The 25,024-nt window shown below is 42.1% G+C and overlaps 1 protein-coding gene across 5 annotated transcripts in view; it reads right to left on the bottom strand.

The window, feature by feature from the left end:
* SOAT1 (sterol O-acyltransferase 1) overlaps positions 1-19,943 on the bottom strand; it is a 75,605-nt gene extending 55,662 nt beyond the window's left edge. The window contains exons 1-3 of one of the 5 annotated variants that reach the window (XM_072830835.1): positions 19,795-19,943; positions 9,097-9,222; positions 7,105-7,164 (exon numbers count right to left, since the gene is read on the bottom strand). In XM_072830835.1, the coding sequence (XP_072686936.1) occupies positions 7,105-7,164; positions 9,097-9,214 (178 nt within the window). In that variant the 5' untranslated portion in view covers positions 9,215-9,222; positions 19,795-19,943. Of the gene's footprint in view, positions 1-7,104; positions 7,229-9,096; positions 9,223-19,794 lie in introns of those variants that run through there. The other 4 variants (XM_072830837.1, XM_072830836.1, XM_072830838.1 and 1 more) reach the window with 4 other exon arrangements.
* Between the last annotated feature and the right edge of the window lie 5,081 nt (positions 19,944-25,024).

The raw sequence follows: 25,024 nt of genomic DNA, 5'->3' as shown, positions 1-25,024 counted from the left end.
GTGCCAAGTAGGCAACAATATCAAACAACATGCAACACTGGAAATGAAGAAGTAAAACTAACTCTTCTTTGCAGATGGCATGATCTCATACATAATAAATACTGCAAAACCACACACCCAAAAAACTAGTAGAGCTAATAAATGAATTGAGCAAGGCTACAGGATACAATATCAATATACAAAGCCAGCTGCATTTCTATACAATAGCAACAATCAGAAAATGAAACTAAGAAAAAGAATTCCATTTACTTTCAGGGAAAAAAAAGAAACAAAAACTTATACTCCACTTAAAATAGCATCAAAAAAATACATATACTTAGGGATAAATTTAACAAAAAATGCAAAACTTCTATTCCAAAAACTACAAAATACTGTTTTAAGAAATTAAAGACAACCTAAATAAATGGAAAGACCATCAAATTCACAAAAACAGAAAACATAGAATGGTGGTTACTAGGGACTGAGGGAAATGAAGTTATTTAATGGATATAGTTTGAGTTTTACAAGATAAAAAAGTTCTGGAGATCTGTTGCACAACAATGTGAATACACTTAATGCTACTGAACTGTATACTTAAAAATGGTTAAAATGGGATATATTGTCAGGTATATTCTTACCACAATTAGAAATTTAAAATATAACAATTTTTAAATAGGCAAAGGACTTAACAGACATTTCTCTAAATAAGATACATAAATGCCCAGTAGCCCATGAAAAGATGCTCAATATCACTCATCATCAGGGAAATGCAAATCAAAAACAGTGAGGAATTTACATGAGAGGTACCCTCTTAAATTTTTAAGTACAGTATTGTTAACTATGTAAGCACAATACTGTCCATCAGATCTCTATAGCATATTCATTTTTTATAACTGAAATTTCATACCAATTTTAAGATTTTAATTTATTCATGAGAGACAGAGAGAGAGAGGCAGAGACATAGGCAGAGGGAGAAGCAGGCTCCACGTGGGGAGCCCAATGCAGGACAAGATCACAGAACCCCAGGATCACAACCTGAGCCGAAGGCAGATGCTCAACCACTGAGCTACCCAGGTGCCCTGTGTTTGGTAGTATTATTTATATAATATTTAGCATTTATGTGCCAACCTGCTGCAAGAATCTCATTTAATCTTAATCCAATAAATAAGGAAAATGGGTCTCAAAATGAGGCATGTCTAACTCAAAAAGTAGTATCTTAACCATTATGCTTTAATACTAGCATAGTAACACTGGGAGAGAACTGGGTGCTTGTGTGCCATTTTATTCTACTATCTCATTTAATCCTCAAAACTGTCCTGCGAAAAATTATCTGATTCAAAAGGGGCAGCTCGGGCAGCCCCAGTGGCGCAGCGGCAAAAGCCAGTCACTTTTGCCAAGAGATTCCACTTACATAAGAAACACAGAACAGTCAAAATCACACAGACATAAACTAGAATGGTGATTGCCAGGGTTTGGATGATGAGTTTTAGAGATGTATGGTGATGATGACCATACAATGTCAATGTACGAACTACTACTGAACTGTGGATTTAAAAATGGCTAAGCTGATAAATTTTACTTTATGTGTATTGTACCATAATAAAAAATACAATTATTTTTAATTATCTGTATTATCTTGCGTTAGGCAATGATTTCTTAAACATGACACCTAATGTACAAGCAACCAAAGAAAAAAATAAATTGGGGGATCCCTGGGTGGCTGAGCGGTTTGGCGCCTGCCTTCAGCCCAGGGCATGATCCTGGAGTCCCAGGATTGAGTCCCACATCGGGCTCCCTGTGAGGAGCCTGCTTCTCCCTCTGCCTGTGTCTCTGCCCCTCTCTCTCTCTCTCTCTCTCTGTCTCTCATGAATAAATAAAATCTTTAAAATAAATTAATTGGATACAACATTTTTTAAGATTTTATTTATTTATTTATTTAGAGAGGGAGAGTGGAAAGGAAGAGAGGGGCAAAGGGAGAGGGAGAGAGAATCTCAAGCAGACTGCACACCCAGCACCAAGGACGATGCACGGCCTCATCTCACAACCTAGAGGTCATGACCTGTGCTGAAATCAAGAGTTGGACACCCAACCGACTGAGCCATCCAGGCATCCCAGATTCATCAACATTTTTAAACTTTATACTGGAGAGGATATCATCAAGAAAGTGAAAAGACAACTCCCAAAATTGGAGAAATTATTTGTAAATCACGTATCTGATAAGGGTCTAGTATCCAGAATCCAGTTTTTTATTCTGGGTAACTCTTACAACTCTGTAATAAAAGGCCAAATTAAAAAATGGGCAAGGGATATAAACAGATATTTCTAAAAAAAAAAAAAAAAAAAAAAAAAAAAAAAGAGAGAGAGAGAGAGAGAGAGAGGCACCTGGAGGCTCAGCATTTGAGCATCTGCCTTTGGCTCAGGGATGATCCCAGGATCCAGGATTGAGTTCCACATCAGGCTCCTTGTGGGGAGCCAGCTTCTCCTTCTGCCTGTGTCTCTGTCTATCTGTGTGTCTCTCATGAATAAATAAAAACTTAAAAAAAAAAAGTGCAAATAGCCAGGAAGCATATGAAAAGACATTCAGTATCATTAGACCTCAGGTAAATACAATTCAAAACCACTCACTAGGATATTGTCATCAAAAGACAGTTAAGTATTGGTGAAGATGTGGAGAAGCTGGAACTCTAATAACCATAAAATGGTATGCTGGTAGAAATAACCATAAAATGGTAGGAAACTACATCAATAAAAAACTTGGAAGACTCAAAAGGAAAAAAAGAGAAGAAAGGGCCATGAGGCATATGAAGGATGGGTGGAAAAGGAGATAAAAACAAGGAGGAGAAAAAGAAAAAACCTAGACCAAACCAAGCTCTACTCAATCATGTTTGTACATTCAGCATAAAGACAGAACTGGTGTGGCTCCTGGGTGGCTCTTGGTTGAGGATTTGACTCTTGGTTTCAGCTCAGGTCATGATCTCAGGATTGTGAGATCAAGCCCTGCACCAAGCTCCTCCTCTGACCCTCCCTCCTCTCTTGTACATGCTCACTCTCTCTCCCTCAAATAAATAAATCTTAAAAAAAAAGACAGAATTGGTAAATGGCAGAGCTAATTCAGGGTCTAGATAAGGCTCTAAGTGTTAGCTTTTCCTCTTAAGTTATACAGGGCCATCATTTCCATGTACTTCTCCTAGAAATGAACTATTCTATTAGTTCTTGTAATATCAGAATATTAGAAGAAATGCAAATCAGAAAAAAAAAAAACAGGTATACAGTCATGAAAAGAGGTAGTAAGGGAGAAATAAGATTTTTTTTGAGAAATAAGATTTTTTTTTAAGATTTATTTATTTATTCATGAGAGAGAGAGAGAGAGAGAGAGAGAGGGGCAAAGACACAGGCAGAGGGAGAAGCAGGTTCTCCACAGGGAGCCCAATGTGGGACTTCATTCCAGATCCTGGGATCACGCCCTGAGCCAAAGGCAGACATTCACCTGCTGAGCCACCCAGGTGTCCGGAGATATAAGATTTTTTAAATTTAAATATAGTAACAACAAAAATAAAGAAGGATAAGTTTACATAGTATAAGGTAAATGCTGCAATCCAGGACAATATATCAAAATATTTTTCTTAAAATAACTTTGACCCTGCAGTTCTTCTTTAGGCATCTGTGGAATATGTAAAAATGTCCAATACCATTTCTTTATACCAGAAAAATAAATTCATCAGGGAAACAATATGATGCATACAGAATAAAATGCTTTGTAGCCACTCATCTACTACTTGACAATGGAAAGAAATCTACCATGGGGTTCTTGAGACCCCAGTTACTGAACAACCTATAAACTATTCTGTCTGTGTAAAATGTTAATAATTCATGGGAATGAAATATGTATGTCTGGACAATATATACCCATTTTTCCATGACAGAATTTTGAGTCACTTCTGCTTGCTTATTCTTTTCTGTATATTTTGAACTGAACACATTTAACTGCAGGTACAAGATGGCAAAATAAAAACTTTAGATAAGTATGTATCACTTTTAAAATCAGGTAATCGAAAAAATAAAAAATAAAAAAAATAAAATAAAATCAGGTAATGGTAACATTTTTTCAATTTAGACAAGAAGTTATCTTCAGAACTGGTGTTTCAAACAAATGCCACAAAATCAAGACAGCTAATTAATAATTTCACTTACTAGGCACTGGGTAAAGATACTTTTGTGAAAATGTGAATACTATAGTCATTGTGATGGTCACTATTAATTCAATAACCCAAAAGTCAGGTGACGCTTTAACAAACCGGTACACCTCCACTAGAAAGAATTAGGTTGGACACAGGTAACCTGTGAGACTAAACTTGAGCAAATTAGGACATAAAATCATCACATTGACAGCTCACTAGAATGAAGAAACACAGAATAAGAATTCAAGAATTAGGGCAGCCCAAGTGGCTCAGCGGTTTAGCACTGCCTTCAGCCCAGGGTATGATCCTGGAGACCTGGAATCAAGTCCAACGTCAGGCTCCCTGCATGGAGCCTGCTTCTCCCTCTTCCTCTCCCCCTGCCTCTCTCTCTTGTGTCTCTCATGAATAAATTTTTAAAATCTTTAAAAAAAAAAAAAAAAGAATTCAAGAATTACACAAGTGTAATGAAAAAATCCTTAGAGCTATGTCAAATGACACATCACAAGACAGTTAGATATGAGCTCTTGATAACAGTATGTTTCAACTAGCGATGCCAGTCAATATTATCCAGCAAACTTTTTCAAAACTTAACATTCCTGGGACCCTTCCCCTGAGATTCTGATTGAATAGGTCCAGGATGGGGTTCAATAAGCTGTTTCTGTTTGTTGAGTGATTTCTTTTCATTCTACAAGTTAATTTTGTGTCAACCTGACTGGGCTAAGGAATGCCCAGATAGCCGATAAAACATAATTTCTAGGTGTAAGGGTGTTTCCAGAAGAGATAAGCATTTGAATCAGACTGAGTAAAGAAGATCACCCTCCCCAGTGCTGGAGGGCCTGAGGAAAAAAAGTGGCAGAAGGGCATATTTGTACTCTTGATTAATATGGGACACTCATCTCCTTCCTGGATTCGTAGGCCCCAGAGTGAGACGTATGCTATGCCACTGGTCCCTGGTTAGCAGGCCTCTGAAGACTACAGATTTGGACTGAACTACACACTGGCTTCCGTAGGACTCCCACCTGTAGATGCAAGATTGTGGGACTTCAGCCTCCATCTGAGCCAATACCTAATAATAAATCTATCTATGTATCTATATATATCTTACTGGTTCCATTCTTCTGGAGTATTCCAATGTACATACCAACTGAGAACTGTCCAAGATTGTACCTCAAACTTGAACCTACATATCACCTACAAAACTTTTTAAAATAAAATCATCCTCAGTAAAGGTGAGGTGAGGCATTTCTAACAAGTTCCCAGGTGGTGCTGATGACCTCAGTCCTGGTTAGTGGGCCATACATACTGATTGGCATGGCTTGCTTTCAGAGGCCACATTTTACCCATCTGCTTATTCCCCAAAGTGAACAAAGTCAAAACAAGTGGAGAAACACATTCTATTTTCAGATAAGCCTTACAACCAAGGAGGTCATGCTTCTGGCTTTAAGCTAAACAATTTTTTTTTTATAGATTCTATTTATTTATTTATGAAAGACACACAGAGAGCCAGAGACACAGGCAGAGAGAGAAGCAAGTTCTTGGCAGGAAGCCTGATACAGGACACAATCCCAGGACCCTGGGATCACAACCTGAGCCAAAGGCAGACGCTCAACCACGGAGCCACCCACACATCCTAACAATTCGATTTAATATCTGCATTAGAACTTGGAATGTTAAGGGATCCCTGGGTGGCGCAGCAGTTTAGCGCCTGCCTTTGGCCCAGGGCGCGATCCTGGAGACCCGGAATCGAATCCCACGTTGGGCTCCTGGTGCATGGAGCCTGCTTCTCCCTCTGCCTATGTCTCTGCCTCTCTCTCTCTCTCTGTGTGTGACTATCATAAGTAAATAAAAATTAAAAAAAAAAAAAAAAAAAAAAGAACTTGGAATGTTAAAAAAAATAAAAAAAAGAACTTAGAATGTTTAGAGGCACCTGGGTGGCTCAGTGGTTGAGCATCTGCCTTTGGCTCAGGTGATCCCAGGGTCCTGGGATCTGGTCCCACATCAGGCTCCCTGCAGGACTTCTCCCTCTGCCTATGTCTCTGCCTCTCTCTGTGTGTCTCTCATGAATAAATAAAATCTTTTTTTAACAAAAAAAGAACTTGGAATGTTAAAACTTAATGAATTAAGATAATAAGAGGCAATGAAAATATGTAAAAATTAAGAGTAATTTAAAAGCTTTTTACAAATTGGAACATTAAGAGAAAAATCATATTTTCTTTCAATAAAGTGATTTTTCTGTCTCCAAGGCAGACAACATGGATTACCAACCATCCCAGAATCATAGAAGGGGAAGGTTACTACTCAATGCTGACTCATCCTTGTGCACAAATTTCACTTTTTATATCACATTGAAACTAGCCATATGCAATATAAATATTTCATAAATAGCTAACGAAGAGCCTAACAATCAATAAACTTCATCATGCAAATGTAAGCAGCAACATGTATATTCCTGGTGGGATCCAGCTGCTGTATTTACAATTAGACTTAAGTAGGAAGAGCAAAAGAACTTTTCATTATGAAAGAAGTTTCACAATGCCAAAGACAACCTGTCTGATATCCCTATTTGTTAACCAAACAAGGGTTAAATCTCAAATCCTCCTTGAAATCAGACCTATACAAATGTCATTGCAAAAATAAATAGGCTGATGCAACAGATGACATCAGTTGGAGCTGTGTTTACAGATCTATCAATGTTAAGCATAAGCCTTGACCTTAACAATAAGCACTGTGTCATACTCTTTGTATTTGTGTGTTAAGCAAACTTGGATAGAAGAACTAATAAAACTTCCTAATCTCTCTTCCCCCCCAAGATTTACAACCCTGTGCTGAACTAAGTTAGGTACCTGCTAATTACTCTCATTATACTCATTACCTCTTTGAAGAGTAATTAGTAGCACTTATTTATAATAATCTCATTATGTTAATTGGGGGAGGGGTTCTCACTCACCTAACGTGGAACTCCATGAGGGCAAACACACAGTACTGGTCACTGGAATGGCGCCAGCTCCTAGCAGGGCACCAGTAATTATTGACAGGTTAGGTGATTCAAGGAATAAATGGATGAATGGCGTCTAAAACACAGTAGATACCCAAAAAATGTTCATGGAATTAATTAACAAGAAAGGGCTTATTTTCTAATTTCTTTATTACCAGACATAGGAAACTCTATGTAACATAAATCTTAAAGTAGACACTGCAAATTCCACTTACATCAATAAAGCTTACCTCTGTGACATCTGCAACAATTTACACACCAGTGTCACCAGCATAGTGTGGCTGTGACTGGTGCTTAAATCAAAATGTTCTCTTCTATTCTCTTTGTCAATTTATCTTTCACCTCTGGACCTTCGCACTTACCAGCATACCCACTTATAATATAGAGAGCTAAAGAGATGGCAATCCCTGTTCTAAAACACTGAATTTATTTCATTCACTCACTTCAAAAAAATTAAGTCTCTCTCACAGCTGTGGTAGCTCTTGCTGATCTCTGAATCAAGTTTGCTTCTTTTCCTTCAGAGCACTGACTAATGAACTTATCACCACGGGCAAACACCCCTATTCAATGTCTTTGCCTTTCATCATTAGCCACACAGACTCCAGCAAGTCCACCACCACCAGACATCTAGCTCTTCTATAAGCATGGAGGCACGGATTTAAAAAACTGAGAAGTTCAAGGAGGAAGCAGTAGCTTTGAGCAAGAGCTCCTTCAAATATGCCCAAGTGCTGGACAAGCTGAAAGTGGAGGGAGAGTGCAGCATCACCACTCACGTGTCCCTCCGACGGTCTGAGACTAGCAAACATTCTGTCACCACCACCAATGCTCCAGGCCCTGGGGACTTCATCAAGAATGTGATCACTGGACATCCAAGGCCAAGTGCACTGTGCTCATCATGGCAGCAGCATGCTCAAGTTCAAAACAGGCAGCTTCAAGAAAGGCAGACCCTCAAGCACACACCAGAGCCTAGACGTGGGGCCTGAAGAAGCTTGCGGCTCATTATGGCTGCCAACGAGAGGGGCTTTGCCAGGCCTACAGACAGCGCCATGCACTTCCAGATCATTAGGAAGTGAGCACCCACCTCAGGAAGCCTGGCTACAACCTGACCACCAGAGCCTCTGTGCCCAGTTCAGGCCGGTACAGCAACAATGTGCCCTGGCTGGATGGTCAGGAGGACAAATGAAATGTCACTGAGGTGACTCTGCTGGAAGTCTCTGGACTCTACTCTCCCATCCAGTCAACAAGATGTGTACAAGATCAGAGGTACTGGCACTGTGCCTAGAGGCCAGGTGGAACTGGCTTCCTGAAACCTGGGACGGTGGTCACCTTTGTCCCCACCAACCTCACCGGAGGTCAGGTCTGTGGAGGTGCACCACGAGGCCTGTTGGAGGCCCTGCTGGTGACAATGTGGACTTCAGCGGGAAGTATGCGTCGTGAAGGATGTGCCTCGTGCAGATGTGGCCAGAGACAGCAAGAATGATTGTTCCCATTGAGGCTGGCAGCGCCATGGCACAGGTGACAGTCTTAAAGCAGCCCAGGCAGATGGATGCTGGCATGCCCGAGCGCAGGACTGCCCTAAGGCTCACATCTCCTAAACTGTGGGGAAAAGACTGATCAGCTCTCAAGCAAGAGGCTGGAGGACGAGCCAAAGCCCTGGAGCCTGGTGATATGGCCACTGTGTACACGGTCCCCAGCAAGGCCATGTGTGTGGAGACCTTCTCTAGGCCGTTTCGCTGTGCAGGACATGAGACAAACGGTGGTCCTTGGAGTTATCAAGGCAGTAGATAAGAAGTCATCCCCTGCCAGCAAGGTCAATGGTAGTGAAGCATGTCCTCTGCAGTATCCTCAGCAATCTTCACTATAAAAATAACTTCACATCGTACATATTTACTGAGTAAGGTTAATAAAACTTAAATAGCTGGAAAAAAAAATTAAAAGCCTCACCATTGCTAGGTGTCTCTAGGGACTCCTTTGAAGGGCTTCTCTGGTCTTCCTTTTCCTCAGAATTTTCCCTGGACTTTGACAGCCGTTTTCTTAGAGACGTCTTCTCTTCGCCCACCATTGTACTGTCTAGGAAGGAAGACATGAAAAGCTTTTGTTGGAGATGAAACTTTTCCCTTCTTCCCTTCTAGATTTCTGGGTTGATCTGGTAATCATACTGACATAAGACAGATTAACAGGAGAAAAAACACATTTAATTTCGTAAGAGAGACCATAAAAATAATGGGACATAAAGAAGTAACCAAAGCAGGCAATGCTATATCTTTTCAAACAAAGAAACAATATATGTGTGAAGACCTGCTAAGACAAAAGGGTTTAGACTTAGGGTAGTCAATTACTGAAGAAGTCATAAGTCTTGTTAAACAGCCTTCTTAGCCTGAAATTCCTTACGTCTGATGACAGGGGATGTCTTCTACCCGCCTGCTAGGGAGGGTATGTTTCACCTGGGAGATTTTCTATCTGTTTTCAGGAAGACAAAGGAGGCTCAGAGCGTCCTCCTTGCACTGGATGTTCTTAAGTAACTTGGATTCAAAATAATCAATATGACAAACTGGCACATTTTGGGGTGGCATATTTTGCTCCCCTTCACTTTCACTTTGCAGATGTGACTTAGGCAAATGTCACACTATCACCATATTTGAGGTGAAAAATGACATATTTTCTTCCTTTTGTTTTACCTTAATCTTATTTAAGCATTTTCTGAATACAACATACTATAACAAATTCAAAGAAATTATTCTTTATAAAATACCTGGTTTCTATGGTCCTTATCTAAACAAAGGTCCCATTCTTAAAGAACAGTTTAGTTGAACAAGACATAAGTATATAAAAAATTAAGAATTACATAACCAAAAAAAAAAAAAAAAAGAATTTTATAACAAGGGGCACCTGGGTGGTGCTGTCGGTTGAGCATATGCCTCTTGGTTTAAGCTCAGGTCATGATCTCAGATCCAAGAGATCAAGCCCCACATGGGGCTCCATGATCAGTATGGAGCAGCTGGAGACTCACTCTCCCTCTGCTACTCATGCATACTCTCTAATAAATAAATCTTTAAAAAAGAACTAGATAACAAAAGAGAAGTACAAAAATGTCACAAGTAGAGTACAATTAACAGTCAAGTCAGTGGTAAAAACAATACCTGAAGTTTGGAAACAGAAGAGATCATGGGGAGACATAAAGGTATCACAGAAAAGAAGGTATTTGGAGTCCTGAATGATAAGAACAGAGCACCCACAGATGAGAACGCGTTTAAACAAGGTCCTTCCAAGCCCAAGAGGGGAAGGGGGAATGATCCGACTACTTTACTAGAGAATAGGAAAACAAGCTTTTGTTGAGTAGCTAAAAACTCAAGGACTCTCTTGGGTACTTTAAGTTTTCTCACCTAATCATTTATAACTGCAAAAAAGAGGTTATTAATCACAGTTCACATGTTAAAAAAAAAAAATCAAGGCTCAAACAACTTACTGTCAATGCCCTCCACCCACACACCAGGAACATACCTACAGCTGAACAAGTTTAGTTTATTAGATCACATGCCAAGGGAAACAATGGGAATTTCAGAATATCAGAAATGACTTATTCAAGATTTGGGAATTGGCTAGATGAGTTTTTGGGAGAGTCCAGAGAAGCAGAGGTTTACTCTGGCCTGAGTGCAGCCAGAAAGTAGGAACAATTCTCTGACTGGGTAGATCAACAAATCTCTATAGGGAGGCTGAAGCTGTAACCAAAATAACAGCAACAGTCATTCACATTATAGCCTGTAGGGAGGGGTATTGGAGATTTTATGACTTGGACCATGTTCACGTTTTGTCTAGGTCAAGACATGAGTACGGCATGTTCCTGTTTTGGTCTTGATCCATCAGGTCTTGACGCTGATACTCAGTGAAATTGTTTGTGTTCAATGCAAGTACACCAAGACGACCCAGAGGCTAAGTGCCAGGCTAGCTCATGGCAACATCAAGGCCTAGCTGATACCAGCACAGCTCTGGGATGAAAAGGGCTGCTTTTCTTCTCTTGACAGTAACTTGCCCAAGACCACACAGGGCCAGATTTGAACTTGGGCTAGATCCAAACCACAAACACCATTAACTCTCTTAATTTTTTTTTTAAGTTGTTAACAGAGAAATGTGATGAGGGAAAAGACTAGAAAGGAGAGCTAGAGTTAAACTGAAAAGGCCTAAGAAAGGAGGACTTTTTTTCAGTTAGGCAGTGGTGAGCCATTCTAAGCATGGAAAAATATGATCACAGTCAAATTTTTGGCAGATTGATATGAACACACTACAAGGTTTACTTACTCCAAAGCAGTGTTTTATTATGTTTTCATTAGTCTGAAGCAAAAAGAAAAATAATGAAGTACTCACTACATTATTTTTAAAGCTACGTATTTTTCAATTCTATTATTATGGGCTTTCTAAATTTTTATGTTAAAATGTCCTTTCTAGTATGAAATGTAGTACACGGTGCATTTGATTGTTTCCTTAAGTATCACTGCTTAGCAATGTAACAATGAGTAATCTAGATCATTTCCCTTCTAATTTTTTCAGAAATCAAACAAATGAACCTTATTATGGAACAGCAAATGAATACCTCAAGTCAAAATGTTAGGAGACCAATAAGATTCAATTCAGAGGAACCTAGGAAAGAGGTCAGGGCAACTGATAAAAGTGCTTTGTGTAACAGTGACAGAGGAAGCCAGAAGAGCATTTAATTCTCCAACAGAAAAGATGAGAGGAGGACACCTGAGTCGAACAGTGGCTGAGCATCTGTCTTTGGCTCAGGGTGGGATCCCGGTCCCAGGATTGAGTTCCTCATCAGGCTCTTCCTGTGGGGTGTCTGCCTCTGCCTCTCTGTGTCTCTCATGAATAAATAAATAAAATCTTTTTTTTAATTTTTTTTATTTATTTATGATAGTCACACAGAGAGAGAGAGAGAGAGGCAGAGACAGAGGCAGAGGGAGAAGCAGGCTCCATGCACCAGGAGCCCGACGTGGGATTCGATCCCGGGTCTCTAGGATCGCGCCCTGGGCCAAAGGCAGGCGCTAAACCGCTGCGCCACCCAGGGATCCCAAATAAATAAAATCTTAAAAAAAAAAAACTAGGGGATGCCCTCCAAGTAAGACATCAGCAAGTAGAGATCAGGGAAGAAAACATAAAGATGCAAAAAGAACCAAGATGTTTCAAAAAAGGAAGGAACTGTACAGAGGGTAACTAGCAATTAAAAAGTAAGGACTGTACTTTTTGCATCTAAACAGAGATGTGATGGCGACTATACTTGTGCATGTTTATGTGCTTTATGTGCATTTTAATCTCAATATAATCTGTAAAGCAAATATGTTATTTCATTCCCCAATACTGTCTTTGGTTACCATGTCTTCCCAAATATTCCTTCCTGTCTCTAGAAAGCTCTTTCTCCCCTGCCCCTTATATAGCTAACCCTACTCAGCCTTCAAAGGGTCAGAATAGCAGCAGTAGAAACAGCAGTAATAACAGCTTTGACTTAATGAGCAGTTACTGTGTGCCTGCCAGACACTGTACTGCTAAGTCCTTTGTTTTCAATCTTTACAACCATACGAAGACAGGTATTATCCTCATTTTACAGGTGAAAAAAATATAGTTTAGAGGGACTTTAACTTGCCCTGAATCATACAGTTCTCCAACAGCAGAACTAAGATCCAAAACCGGACCCAGGGATTCCATAGCCTAGGCTGTAATCACCAGACACCTTGAATGATCTCCTGTGCTAAGGTTTGATAGGGCATCATCTCTCACGTCATCCCCCTCTGCGGCCCCATTGCACTCTGTACATCCCATTACACCACTACACTCAGCAACACCGTCTGCCTCTAAAACGAAGCATAAGGTTCCCCAAGACAAGAACAATATATTTTCTCTTTGAAACCCTCAAATCTAGTAGGGGAGTAGCTGAAACATGATAGGCATGCATTAATACAGACCTATCAGTTAATACAACCAATTTTCTAACAGAGTTCTCTCACATAGAGAATCAGGAGGCAAACATAAGCTGGGAGGATGACAACGAACACCATCTTTACTGTTAACAGTACATACATCCTACTCAACAAGATCTATGACAAGTGTTCTTAATCAGGGGTGGGGAGGGTCCCCTAGACTTCTAAGGGTATGCAAAAACTTCAAATATTTCAATAATTTAAATAATTATACATTTTATCACATAAAGCAACTTGTACAGGCTGACTAAAACACTGTTACTTTTGGCTCTGAGACTAAATCTTGTTGATTATTTTATGTTGATTAACGGGGCGCCTGGGTGGCTCAGTCAGTTAAGCGTTTGACGCTTGGTCTCAGCTCAGGTCTTGATCTCAGAGTTGTGAGTTCAGGCCCCACCCTGAGCTTCATGTTAGGAGTGGAGCCTACTTTTAAAAAGGTGAAAAAAAGGGCAGCCCCGGTGGCGCAGCGGTTTAGTGCCGCCTGCAGCCCAGGGCATGATCCTGGAGACCCTGGATGGAGTCCCACGTCGGGCTCTCTGTATGATGCCTGCTTCTCCCTCTGCCTGTGTCTCTGCCTCTCTCTCTCTCTCTCTCTCTCTCTCTGTCTCTATGAATAAATGAATAAAATCTTTAAAAAAAAAAAAAGTGAAAAAAATACTTCATAAAACAAGTTTGACGAATAGATGTTATTTAACAAGCAAAGAAAAAAAAAAACAAACAAACAAAAAATTAAGCCTGGGTACCCCAGAGAATAATGAAAACATTAAAGTTCTTGGTTATGAGACCAGGAGCCAACAACCCAGTCTAGACAAGAAAGCCTTACTTCAAAAGCCAAAACACCGGTACTGAGTCTGCACAATTACACTGCCATAGTTTAAAGCTACTTATTTTAGAAGTGAGCCAAAGAAGAAAATGTTAACTCTACACAACAAAATCTTTGTGTCATAGTCCATACTAACTTCTTTGGCCTCAATTTCCTCTATTTAGCAGGAAATGAGAACTGCAAGGGCACAGGATTGGTTAGCTAAACACTAAGAGATAGTTTACACCCCTGCTCGATCACATCACCGTGTCCTCAGTAAATCCTCCAACCTTCTGAATCTGTTTCCTCATCTAGAACATGGAGATAAATACAATGACACCGAGCTGTAACAATAGAAGACAATATACACGGAAGTGCCATTATTATTTACAACCAAGATTGCAAAATTAACCAAGTAATCTGATACCTACATATCTACCTCCCATATGCTATAAATGACAGTCAAACATTAAGCCATATCATCCCTCAAATTCTAGGGTTTGCTTTTATGAAGTACTAGAGGGGGGTAAATAAAGGGCCATATTTATATACTTTTTCAAATGCAATTCAAATACCACGTGGCTTCCAAGAAAATATTAGCAAGTTTTATTATTATTATACATACAGACATTAGGAAAGACAAATGGCTAAAAATGGCTCACCTTGGGGCACCTGAGTGGCACAGTTGGTTAAGAATCTGATTCTTGGTTTCAGCTTAGGTCAGGATCTCAGGGTTGTGAAATCAAACCCTGCATTAGATTCTGCAGTCAGTACAGAATCTACTTGGGGTTCTCTCTCCCTCTCCCTCTCCTCCTCCGCCCTGTCCTCCCCCCCACCTCGTAAATAAATCTTTAAAAAAAAAATGGCTCACCTCATTTTGATCAAATCCTCTGATCATGTAAATCATAAGATTATGAGGGAACATCTGAATCTCACTCCCCCTCGGTCGCTACCACTAACTTTTCCATGTTTCTTTACCTTCAACATCCATGTACAAAGATCCATCCAATACCCTGGCCTCCCAGCTCCCTGACTTCCCGTCTCCAACAAGCTTTTCTTATGTTCCTTCCCCTAGAACTTACTGTTAACCAACAACTGTACCATGTCCATAATTCTGGTTTCCAGCAACTGAACTACTAATGTTCCCACCAATGCCATTCTTCTCACGGTCCTATCCATCTCAATGGGACTAGCAGTCACTCTGCCCAGATTTTAAACAAAACCTAGGAGTCATCCTTAATTCTCTACTTCCCCTTATCCCATCCAACAGCAAGTCCATTTTACTCTGCCTTCAAAATAAATCCCCACTTCTGATGTATTCTCACCACACCCACCACCTTTACCAGAGTCTAAACCGTGGTCCCCTCTCTGTAGTAACCTAACTGGTCCGTCTTCATTTTCTCCCTTCTGCTCTATTTTTTAACACAGCACCAAATAATCAGAAAAATTAAGAATTGTTAGCCAGTTCCCTTTATTGGGAACTATTTGCTCTACTCTCTGATAAGAGCTTTGTGTACATTTGTGTACATTCCCTCCTTTAATCCTAACAATAACCCTATGAGGTAGGTAATCCTGTTGGCATTTTCAAACAGAAAAACGCAGTGACTGCCAAAGGCATAACTCTAGATGACAGGAGAGAAAGAAAACTTTAAAAGTAGGAATCAGGGGCACCTGGGTGGCGGCTCAGTGGTTGACCATCTGCCTTCGGCTCAGGGCATGATCCCGGGGCCCTGGGATCGAGTCCCACATCAAGCTCTATGAGGGAAGCCTGCTTCTCCCTCTGTCTGTGTCTCTACCTCTGTCTCTCTCATGAATAAATAAAACCTTTTAAAAAACACTTTAAATATATACATAAAAAAACAAGAGAATGACTTAATATTTGTCTTTTAATAAGACAATGTAGAGGATGAGGGACTGTCAAAAAGAACAATAAGCAAACACATAAAAAAGATAAAGGTGAGAAATAAGCCTCAAATGGCATGCAATTTTTTTTTCTTAAACATTTTATTTGAGAAAGAGAGAGCACAAAAGAGAGCACGAGCGGGGTGGGGAAGAGGCAAATGAAAAAGCAGGTTCCCCAATGAGCAGGGAACCCAACTTGGGACCTATTCCAGGACCCTGGGCTCATGACCTGAGCAGAAAGCAGATACTTAACCAAATGAGCCACCCAGGCACCTTGCATGTGATTATTTTATTACTATATAAACAAATGATCTCACAAAGAAATCAGAGATAAGATAAAAGTACAAGCATCAAGGTGATATTTATGATATGATATCCAGGTGGCTACAGCCAGAAGGCATCCAGAAATAGAGATCCAGAGTTTCCTAACTCAGCTGACTAAGGTCACGGGTGTGCCATTAAGCTAAGAAATTACAGAAGAGAAAGGAGTAGGTAAGTTCAGTATGATATGCCTGTAGGTCAGCCAAATGATGAAAAGGCAGACAGATGAACATACAAGCCTGGACTAGAGACAAAGATCTGGATTCATGAGTGGGAGCAGCTAAGACCAAGACACAGGAAGGAAATCTCCCAGGCAGAGACCATAGGAAACAATAAAGCTAATATTTACCTAGTACTTACTATGACTCATTCAATTCTCACAACTACCTATGCAGGAGATACTATTTTCCTATTTCACAGGTTAAGTCATTTTCCCAATATTACAAGGCACTTAAAGAATAGGGGGGGTGGGGGGGGGAACAAGGCCTAGGAGAGATTAGAGGAGGACCAGAGCAAGCAATGTTAGAAATCCAGTTAAAAGATTCAAGAAGGGTGCCTGGTTGGTTCAGTCTGTCAAGGGTCCAGAAGGACTCCCTGCTTAGCGGGGAGCCTGCTTCTCCTTCTCCCCCCTACTCATGCTCTCACTCTCTAATAAAGAAATAAAAATCTATATTAAAAAAAAAAGACTCAAAAGTAATCTGATCAATATCATGGAAAATTCAAGTAAGACCAAAAAAAAAAAAAAAACAGAAATTAAAAAAGGAGGGAGGGACCTAGGGTATTTCACAATTTGGGGACATTAATAGCTAAAATTTGTACAATTTGTTCAGGAAGGAGGAGAAAGAAATATATTGGATTGGGTTGCAAAATGAGTTGAGTAAGTAAAAACAGTGATCATAAGACTAGTCTCTCAAGAGGTCCAGCAACAAAGGAACCAGGAACTAATGTTTACTAAGCCAGTAACATTTACGGTGCTGGACAGCAGGGCAGGTGCACCACATATCTCATTTAATATTTGCATTTTAAAAGAGGCAAAAGATTTGGAAACGCTATGAAGCCTGTTCAAAGTCACATGGCCACTAAGTTGCAATGGAAATATTTACACTCAAGGTGACAAAAAGCAGACCAGAGAGCTATTTTAAAGTACAATACAGATTGGGCAACTATTTCTTAAGAATCCAATCTGTGCATTGGTTTTGTAATGTTCAGTGTGATAGTATCTAATTTGCCTTCAGAAACCAACACAAAAATTGACTTGAGAAACAAATGAACCCTGTTCGGAAGAATGTCAACTTTAGCCTACCTGCAGTGTTCCTATTTAAAAAGCTTTCAAAAGAACCTATAACTCGGGCAGCCCGAGTGGCTCAGCGGTTTAGCATCACCTTCAGCCCAGGGCCTGATCCTGGAGACCCAGGATCCAGTCCCATGTCAGGCTCCCCGCATGGATCCTGCTTCTCCCTCTGCCTGTGTCTCTGCCTATGTCTCTCATAAATAAATAAAATCTTAAAAAAATAAAAATAAAAACAGAACTCTATAAAACGAGTAACCAACTTACTCTCAGTGACCAACTTTGCTAAGTCCCCCTCACATTCAGTGGAGGAAAAGAAGAGCAGCAGATAAACTTACAATTCAAAAGATAGTTTCTCCCCGCTCCCTTCCAAGCAAAGATGTACTCTAGAACAACCCTATAGGGATGCTTAAGTGAACTCAGAGGTTGAGCGTCTGCCTTTGGCTCAGAGTGGTATGGGGATCCAATCTTGCATCGGGCTCCTGCTTCTCCCTCTGCCTGTCTCTGCCTCTCTGTGTCTCTCATGAATAAATACGTAAGGTCATTTAAAAAAAAAAAAAAAAAAAAAAGAGGGATGCTTGGGTGGCTCAGTGGTTGAGCATCTGCCTTCAGCTCAGGGCGTGATCCTGGAGTCCCAGGATCGAGTCCCACATGGGGCTCCCTGAGGTGTGCCCACTTGGAGAGAAAGAGAAAGAAAGAGAGAGAGGGAGAGAGAAAAGGAAAAGAAAGAAGAAAAGAAAAGAAAAGGAAAGGAAAGGAAAAGAAAAGAAAAGAAAAAAGAAAAGAAAAAGAAAAAGAGAGGAACAACCCCACAACACTTATATATCACTGAGTCATTAAGTCAATTAGCTAAAGAATTCAAATTCTCATTCACATTTATATGGTCAATATAATCATCATTTATCCTATGTGATTAAAAAAAAAAGTTAACTGGCCTTTGTTAAAAACTTTTTCCATTTCCCTCCCAAAAGGAACAGGCAGGCACTCTTTCCTAGTTAACATTTCCATTCAAAAAAGTTCCTTCCTCTGTTCTCCAGCTCCTGCGTTCTGCTGTGCCAGGTGTTAGGCCAGACTCTGGTAATCAAGTTATAGGCAGGATGCACTGGCCCAGCTTCATGAAATGTACACTACACGCCAAAAGAAACAAAGCATCTAAGTGACAAACTTATTACAACTGATGATAAACTGCTGCTAGGGAAAATAGAGTTCTAGGAGGGCTTAACAGAGATACAGATTGGGTCTCCGTAAGTGATATTTGAGGCATGTGTTGGATTTGGGGAAAGGGGAGAATGGTGTACTAGAGGTGGAGGAAATCCCTTAAGACCACGAGAGTGAGTAAAGAGCCTTTCTTAGAACAAAAAAAAAATAAAACCAACGTGGTTTGAGCCTAGAGACCCGGGAGGAAAGTGGCCCAAAATGAAATGAAGGAGAGTGGCTCTTTATTCTCCAAGAATGTGAAATGTCTGAGGTTTCTAAACATGTGAGGCACTGAGACACGTGCGTTTTAAAACGATTACTCTTGAATGTATCAGAGCTCCTCCCCGAAGCCATTCCCTCCTCTAGACAACACACAAACTTCCCTAACAAGTCATTCGTGGATATCACCCACGTAAAGAGGGGGAGGGGGGCAGGGAGGGACCCGCTTCAAGCTGAATTCTGTGTCAAAGGCAGGTATTCCGGGGGAAAAAAAAAAAAAAAAAAAAAAAGAGTAGTTTCAACGGTGGCAGCGACTTAGAAAGTGACCGGTGAACTTCATCTATACAGAAACACGAAAAAAAAAAAGAGCGTTTAAAGTCGTTTCTCGGTTACAAATAACTTCTAAATACACGTATCAGAGAAACCGGGTGGCTATGAATATGTAGCAGCGGCAGGAAAGTAGAGCCATCATATTCGAAGATAAAATAGGAGGTTGATGGGAGGCTCTGGTGCCCAGCCAGAGGGGGACAGCGAGGTCTTCAGGTGCCAGCTACCTGCCCCTTCGCACACTTGGTCGTTCCTCAATCAATCCCCGGTTGCCTGAGCGCATGCTTTGGTTTCGCTTTTTAAAGAAGAAAACGTCTTGTAATTTGGAACTTCTGGAAGCACCCGCTGGAGAGATGCCACGGGATCTGGGGGGCCGCGGACCAAACCCCCGCGGTTTAAAGGGCGGCCAGCCTCGAGGGCGCCCCACGCTAACTTTCCCGCCCTCCCCCTCCCCGTAACCGCCCGGGACTCGCGGGGCCTCCCCCCGACCCAGGGCAAGGCAAGGCCGGGCCGGCCGGGCCGGAGGGGCAGCCTCCGCTTCTTTCCCCTTCCGCTCCGGCCGGGGCGGGAGGGCGCAGGCTGCCGGCGAGGAGGGGGTCGGGGCGCACGGGCATTACCTGGGGCCGGAGCGCGACGGCGGGGGCCTCGGCGGGGAGGGCAAAGCCGGGGGGCGCTCCCGGCGCGGCCGGCGGGGGGGACGCTGGGCGGCGGGAGGCTCGCCGGGCGCCCAAGGCCAGCGACGCAGCCGGCCCCGCCGCGGGCGAAGATAAAGCGCCGCGCTCGCCGGCCCCTCCGCCCCCGGCCTCGCAGCCCGCTACGCAGCGTCACGCGCACGGCCGGCGCCGGCTCGGGACTTCATTGGCCGCGCCGCCGCCAGGCTCCGCCCACCGCCCGCGGCCGCCCCGCCCCTTTCCGGCCCGCGGGGGCTCGGCGAGGCGAGCGCGCACCTGGCCCCCGGCGCCCGGAGCGCGGCGCCACCCGCTCGCCCCCGCAGCCCGCTTTCCGCCGTGCGCCGGCGATCCCGTGAGCGCGCGGGAGGAGACGGAAACTTCCTGCAAGTCCGGTAGCCCCGGGCCCGGGCGAGTGTGTGGCGCCGCCTCCGGAGACTCGCCAAGCCGCCCCCCAGAGCCCTGGATCTCGGAAGTTTGCACGGACCCTCTGAGGACCAGAACTGAGGCACTAGGCAGCGGCCTGCGTCAGGGGATGCTTTAATGCCTGTGCCCTTCGGCGCACGCGGACTGGATAAGGAGACGGCAGAAGGATGGGGCAATTAAGAAATGTAAAAGGAGGCTTTGTAATCAAAGGAAAAATAATGGTGCAGAGGGATTCAGGACGTAGATGCAACAGTTCATCAGATTTTGCGAAGGCAAAGATGTAACAAGCGAATTTAGGGTAAAGGTGGGTGAAAAGGGAACGGTGAGAGCAGCAGACTGGAGGGTCACACTCAGAGCCCGCCTAATGACTGCGACCCTCCTCCTGCCACCTAGCACCCTGACAAGCTGCCCTGAACAAATGGATCAGCTTGGGACGCCTGGGTGGCCCAGCCGTCGAGCATCTGCCTTCCGCTCGGGGCGTGCTCAGGGCGTGATCCCGGGACGTGCATCGGGCACCTTGCAGGAAGCCTGCTTCTCCCTCTGCCTGTATCTCTGCGCCTCTCTATGTGTCTCGCATGAATAAATAAAATCTTAAAAAAAAAAAAAAAAAAAAGAGGAAGAGCTCACTCTCTCTCCCAAATAAATAATAAAAACAAAATCTTTAAAAAGAAAAAAGTAGGTGAAGGAGCTAGCTATGCCAACTGTGGGGAAGTACAGCATTCTAGACAGAGGACAATGGGTACAAAGGTGCTGATGCTGATGTAATTTTGCTTATTTGAGGAACAGGCCAAGCAAGTGGCCAGGAGACTTGAAGCACATTTGTAGATGGTATGAGACTAAGGTTGGAGTGAAGTAGGAGTGTAACCACACTGCTTGAACTTTTTGTTAAGTTTTATCTTGTTTTGTTTTGTTTTTTTTATGTTTTTTTTTTTTTTTAGAGAGAGAGCATTTGTGCAAGGCTGGGGGGAGCAGAGGGAGAGAGAATCTTAAGCAGGCTCCATGCCCAGTGAGGAACCCAACATGGGGCCCAATCTCATGACCCTGAAATCATGGCCTGAGCAAAAATCAAGAGTCTGACACTTACCCAACTGAGCCACCAGGTGCCCCATCGTTCTGGAGGGTTTTTTTTTTTTTAAGATTTGTTTATTTTAGAGAGAGAGAGCACAAGCAAGGGAGGAGCAGAGGAAAAGGGAGAGAATCTCAAGCAGACTCCCCTTTGATCATGAACCCCAATGCATGGGGCTCAATCTCACAACTCTGAGACTATGACCTGAGCCAAAACCAAGAATCCAACCTTCAACTGACTGAACCACCCAGGCACCCCCCAATCTTGCTTTTTTAAATCAATCTATCTTGTACAGAACGACTCGGAATGGAGCAGAAATGGAACGGGAAAAAGCCAGAGAATGATAGGAAGTTACTGGGCAAATCTATGGGATAGATGATAGTGATCTGCATTAGGGTAGTTGCTATGGAAATAGAAGTAGAAAAATTTCAAGGTGTTTTCCTGAGATGCAGGTGTAAAGAAATACAGTAAACAAGGTGACTCCCAGGTTGTTTTCTTAAGCAAGCGGGTGGATGGCAATGCCATTTAGTTCAAGGGAGAAGACCATTTAATTTGATTGGAAGGACCCTAAAAGCCTGTGCCCAAACTCCAAACCTCTTCCAATCCTAGCCTGAAAATCTCACATCACTCAATCCTTGATATTAAAGTTTGGTTAATGAGACCCCTGGGTGGCTCAGCAGTTGAGCATCTGCCTCCTGCTCAGGGCATGATCCCAGATTTCTAGATCGAATCCCACATCGGGCTACCCGCCGGGAGCCTGCTTCTCCCTCTGCCTGTGTCTCTCTCTATCTCTCTCTCTGTGTCACTCATGAATAAATAAATAAAATCTTTAAAAAATAAATAAAAATAATGCTTGGTTAAGTGTGAATGTTGATTTTACCATATTCCAAATAATGTGTACAAAACTTGTTCTAGTTGCTAGAGATATAAGATAAACTATTAGGGAGATAAAGATAAATAATAACTAAGCCATTTCAAGGCAGTGGGACAAGTGCTGAGGCACCTGAGTGGTTCAGTTGGTTAAAGCAACTGGCTCTTGGTTTCACCTCAGGTCACGGTCTCAGGGTCCTGGGATCCAGCCCCACATCAGACTCCACACTCAACATAGAGTCTCTTTGTCCCTCTTCCTCTGCCCTGTCCCCCCCCCCCACCTGTATCTCAAAATCCAAAGATTTTATTTATTCATTTGAGAGAAAGAGAGAGTGAGAAAGAAGGGCAGAGGGAGAGAGAGACTCCCTGCTGAGCAGGAAGCCTTCACAGGGCTCCATCCCAGGACCTGGGGATCCTGACATGAATAGGCAGACGCTTAACTGACTGAGCTACCCAGGTACCCACCACCACCACCCCAAATGACAATGTGACACGTGTTATAATAAAAATAGGTAATAAAAAGACCTGCCTAACAGGGTCATTATGAGGATTTAATGAGTTGTTAATTACCTAGGAAGCTCCAAAGCACAGACCCTGACATATAGAAGTACTCAGTAAATATTAACAGTTGTTTTCTATGCTGAGATTTACCATTATAGTTGATGTTGTTACCTTCTGGATACAGTGGGAGCAGTCGGAATGGTTATCGCCACCTGCCACTCTAGGAGAGGGAAGGGTGAATGGAGGAGGGCTGACTGCAGCTTTCCAACCAGTAGGGGGAGGAGTTTAGTTGGCAGGCAAAGAAAGAGAGAAATCCAACCAAAAGAAAAAGTCAAAGGCCAAGAAGACAAGAGGGAGCCAGAACCATCTAGGAAAGAGGGCAGTTTGAGTGTTGTTGAAGTGTAGGCTATTTACTGACAAGTGGCAGGAAATAAAGCTGGTGTCAGGGCTTAAGAAGTTTGTATGCCACGCTGGGACAATCTGACTTAGACTCCCACAGACAGTGGGGGAGCCAGTGAGGGATGTTCTGTAGGGAAGAGTCATTATTTAGGAGATTCGACTAAAGGGAAATGCAACTGGATGAAAAGAGCTCACTTAGAAGGGCAGTACAGTAACATAAGTGAGGAATGATAAATGCAGCAGCAAGTGAGATGGGAAGAAGGGGGCATATTTGAGAGATATTTAAAAAGACGATTGACAGAGTTAGTGTTTGGCTATGGGGGTTAAGGATATCTCTAGGATACCTAGCTTAGCAAACTGAATGGCGAAGTTAATGAGTTAGCTAAATTAAAAGGTAAGAAAATATATTCTGGACATGGAGCAAGAATAGCTTCACTTGCTATAGCAGCTGAATAATCCATTTCCAATTGAGACCTAAAGGAACTGAACGAGAAGCAATCAAGTTTTATTTTGGCTTCAGAATAAAATAGCTTTAACGTTTTTTTCTGGTTGTGTAGCTCATGCATACTCATTGAAGGAAATAAAATCAAATGTAGAAAAGGACACAGGTAAAAGCCATCTACTGTCCTACCACTCAGAGATGCACCTAAATTGTGATGCAGGGAAGGAAATGAAGCCTGGGACTGAACCTGGAACTGAGCCTGGGACTGAGCCCTATCACAAGAAGGCACTGGGTTCTACAGGAAACCAGAAAGGAAAACTAAATAGGAACCAAAGCAGATTTTAAAATACAAACATCTTAGGGCGCCTGGGTGCTCAGTCAGATGACCATCTGTCTGACTTTTGGTTTCTGCTGGGGTCATTGATCTCAGGGTTGTGGGATTGAGCCCTACATCAGGCTCAACACTCGGCATGAGTCTGCTTGAGATTCTCTCTCCCTCTCCCTCTGCCCTTCCCACTCATACTCTTTCACTTGTGCATGCTCATTCTCTCTCTCTAAAAAAATAAATAAAAATAAAACAAAATATAAACATCTTAATTCTTCAAAGACTGACATCTCCCTCAGTGATACCAAACAAGCAATAAATCTCCCGTTCCAAGTTTGCGTAATTTCCTCATTGGCACTTAGGCGTAGCAAAACATAGTTTGACTCAACCAGAGTTAAAGTTTTGTGACTAAGCTAAGGACAATGAGGCAAGAGTGTAAATTGGAATGACCTTGATTGATATGTCCCTGAAAACTCTGGGAAAGCTGAAATCCTGCTTTGTTAATGTATCCCAGAAGCACCCAGCACAGTATGCAAGACATCTGATAAATACATCAAGTGGATTAATGAAGCCAACTGAAAGCATAAATCGCCAGATTGTGGGCAGATCCCAAACAAAATAGAGGTCAGGCACAATTTCATAGTTTATCTTAGTGTTTCAGTCATCTTGCATGATATGTCATCATCCCTTGTTTTTCTACAAACAGAAGTGTTTATGTATAAAAGGTGAGGCACTATCTATCCCAGTTAAATAGGTAGCCAGCTTGATTCCCTCGATTCTCTCTAGATCAAAATAGCAAAGCAAACATTCATAATAGTTCAAGGGATATATATGTAAGAAGAAATACCCTCAAGAGGTCCTGAATCACCACAGATGATTTTTGTTATCTCACTGAAATTAAGTGGGTATAAATCTAAAGATTATGATCATTTAAGATGATACATTAAGCCCTAGAGAAACCATTATAACTCCCAAAAAAGTGAAAAAATAATTAAAGGAATTTAAATGTTATACTAGAAAATATTCATTTAATGAAAACAAAAAATAATAAAGGAAGAAGAGAACAAAAAGGACATGAGACATAGAAAAGAAAAATTTAAATGGCAGATATAAGTTCAACAACATGGATAGTAGTAACATTAAATGCAAA

Source organism: Canis lupus, chromosome 6 (genome assembly GCF_048164855.1).
Source record: "Canis lupus baileyi chromosome 6, mCanLup2.hap1, whole genome shotgun sequence".
Lineage (NCBI taxonomy): Eukaryota > Metazoa > Chordata > Mammalia > Carnivora > Canidae > Canis > Canis lupus.
Note: the sequence above shows the minus strand (reverse complement) of the source record. Positions and strands in the feature narration are given on the sequence as shown.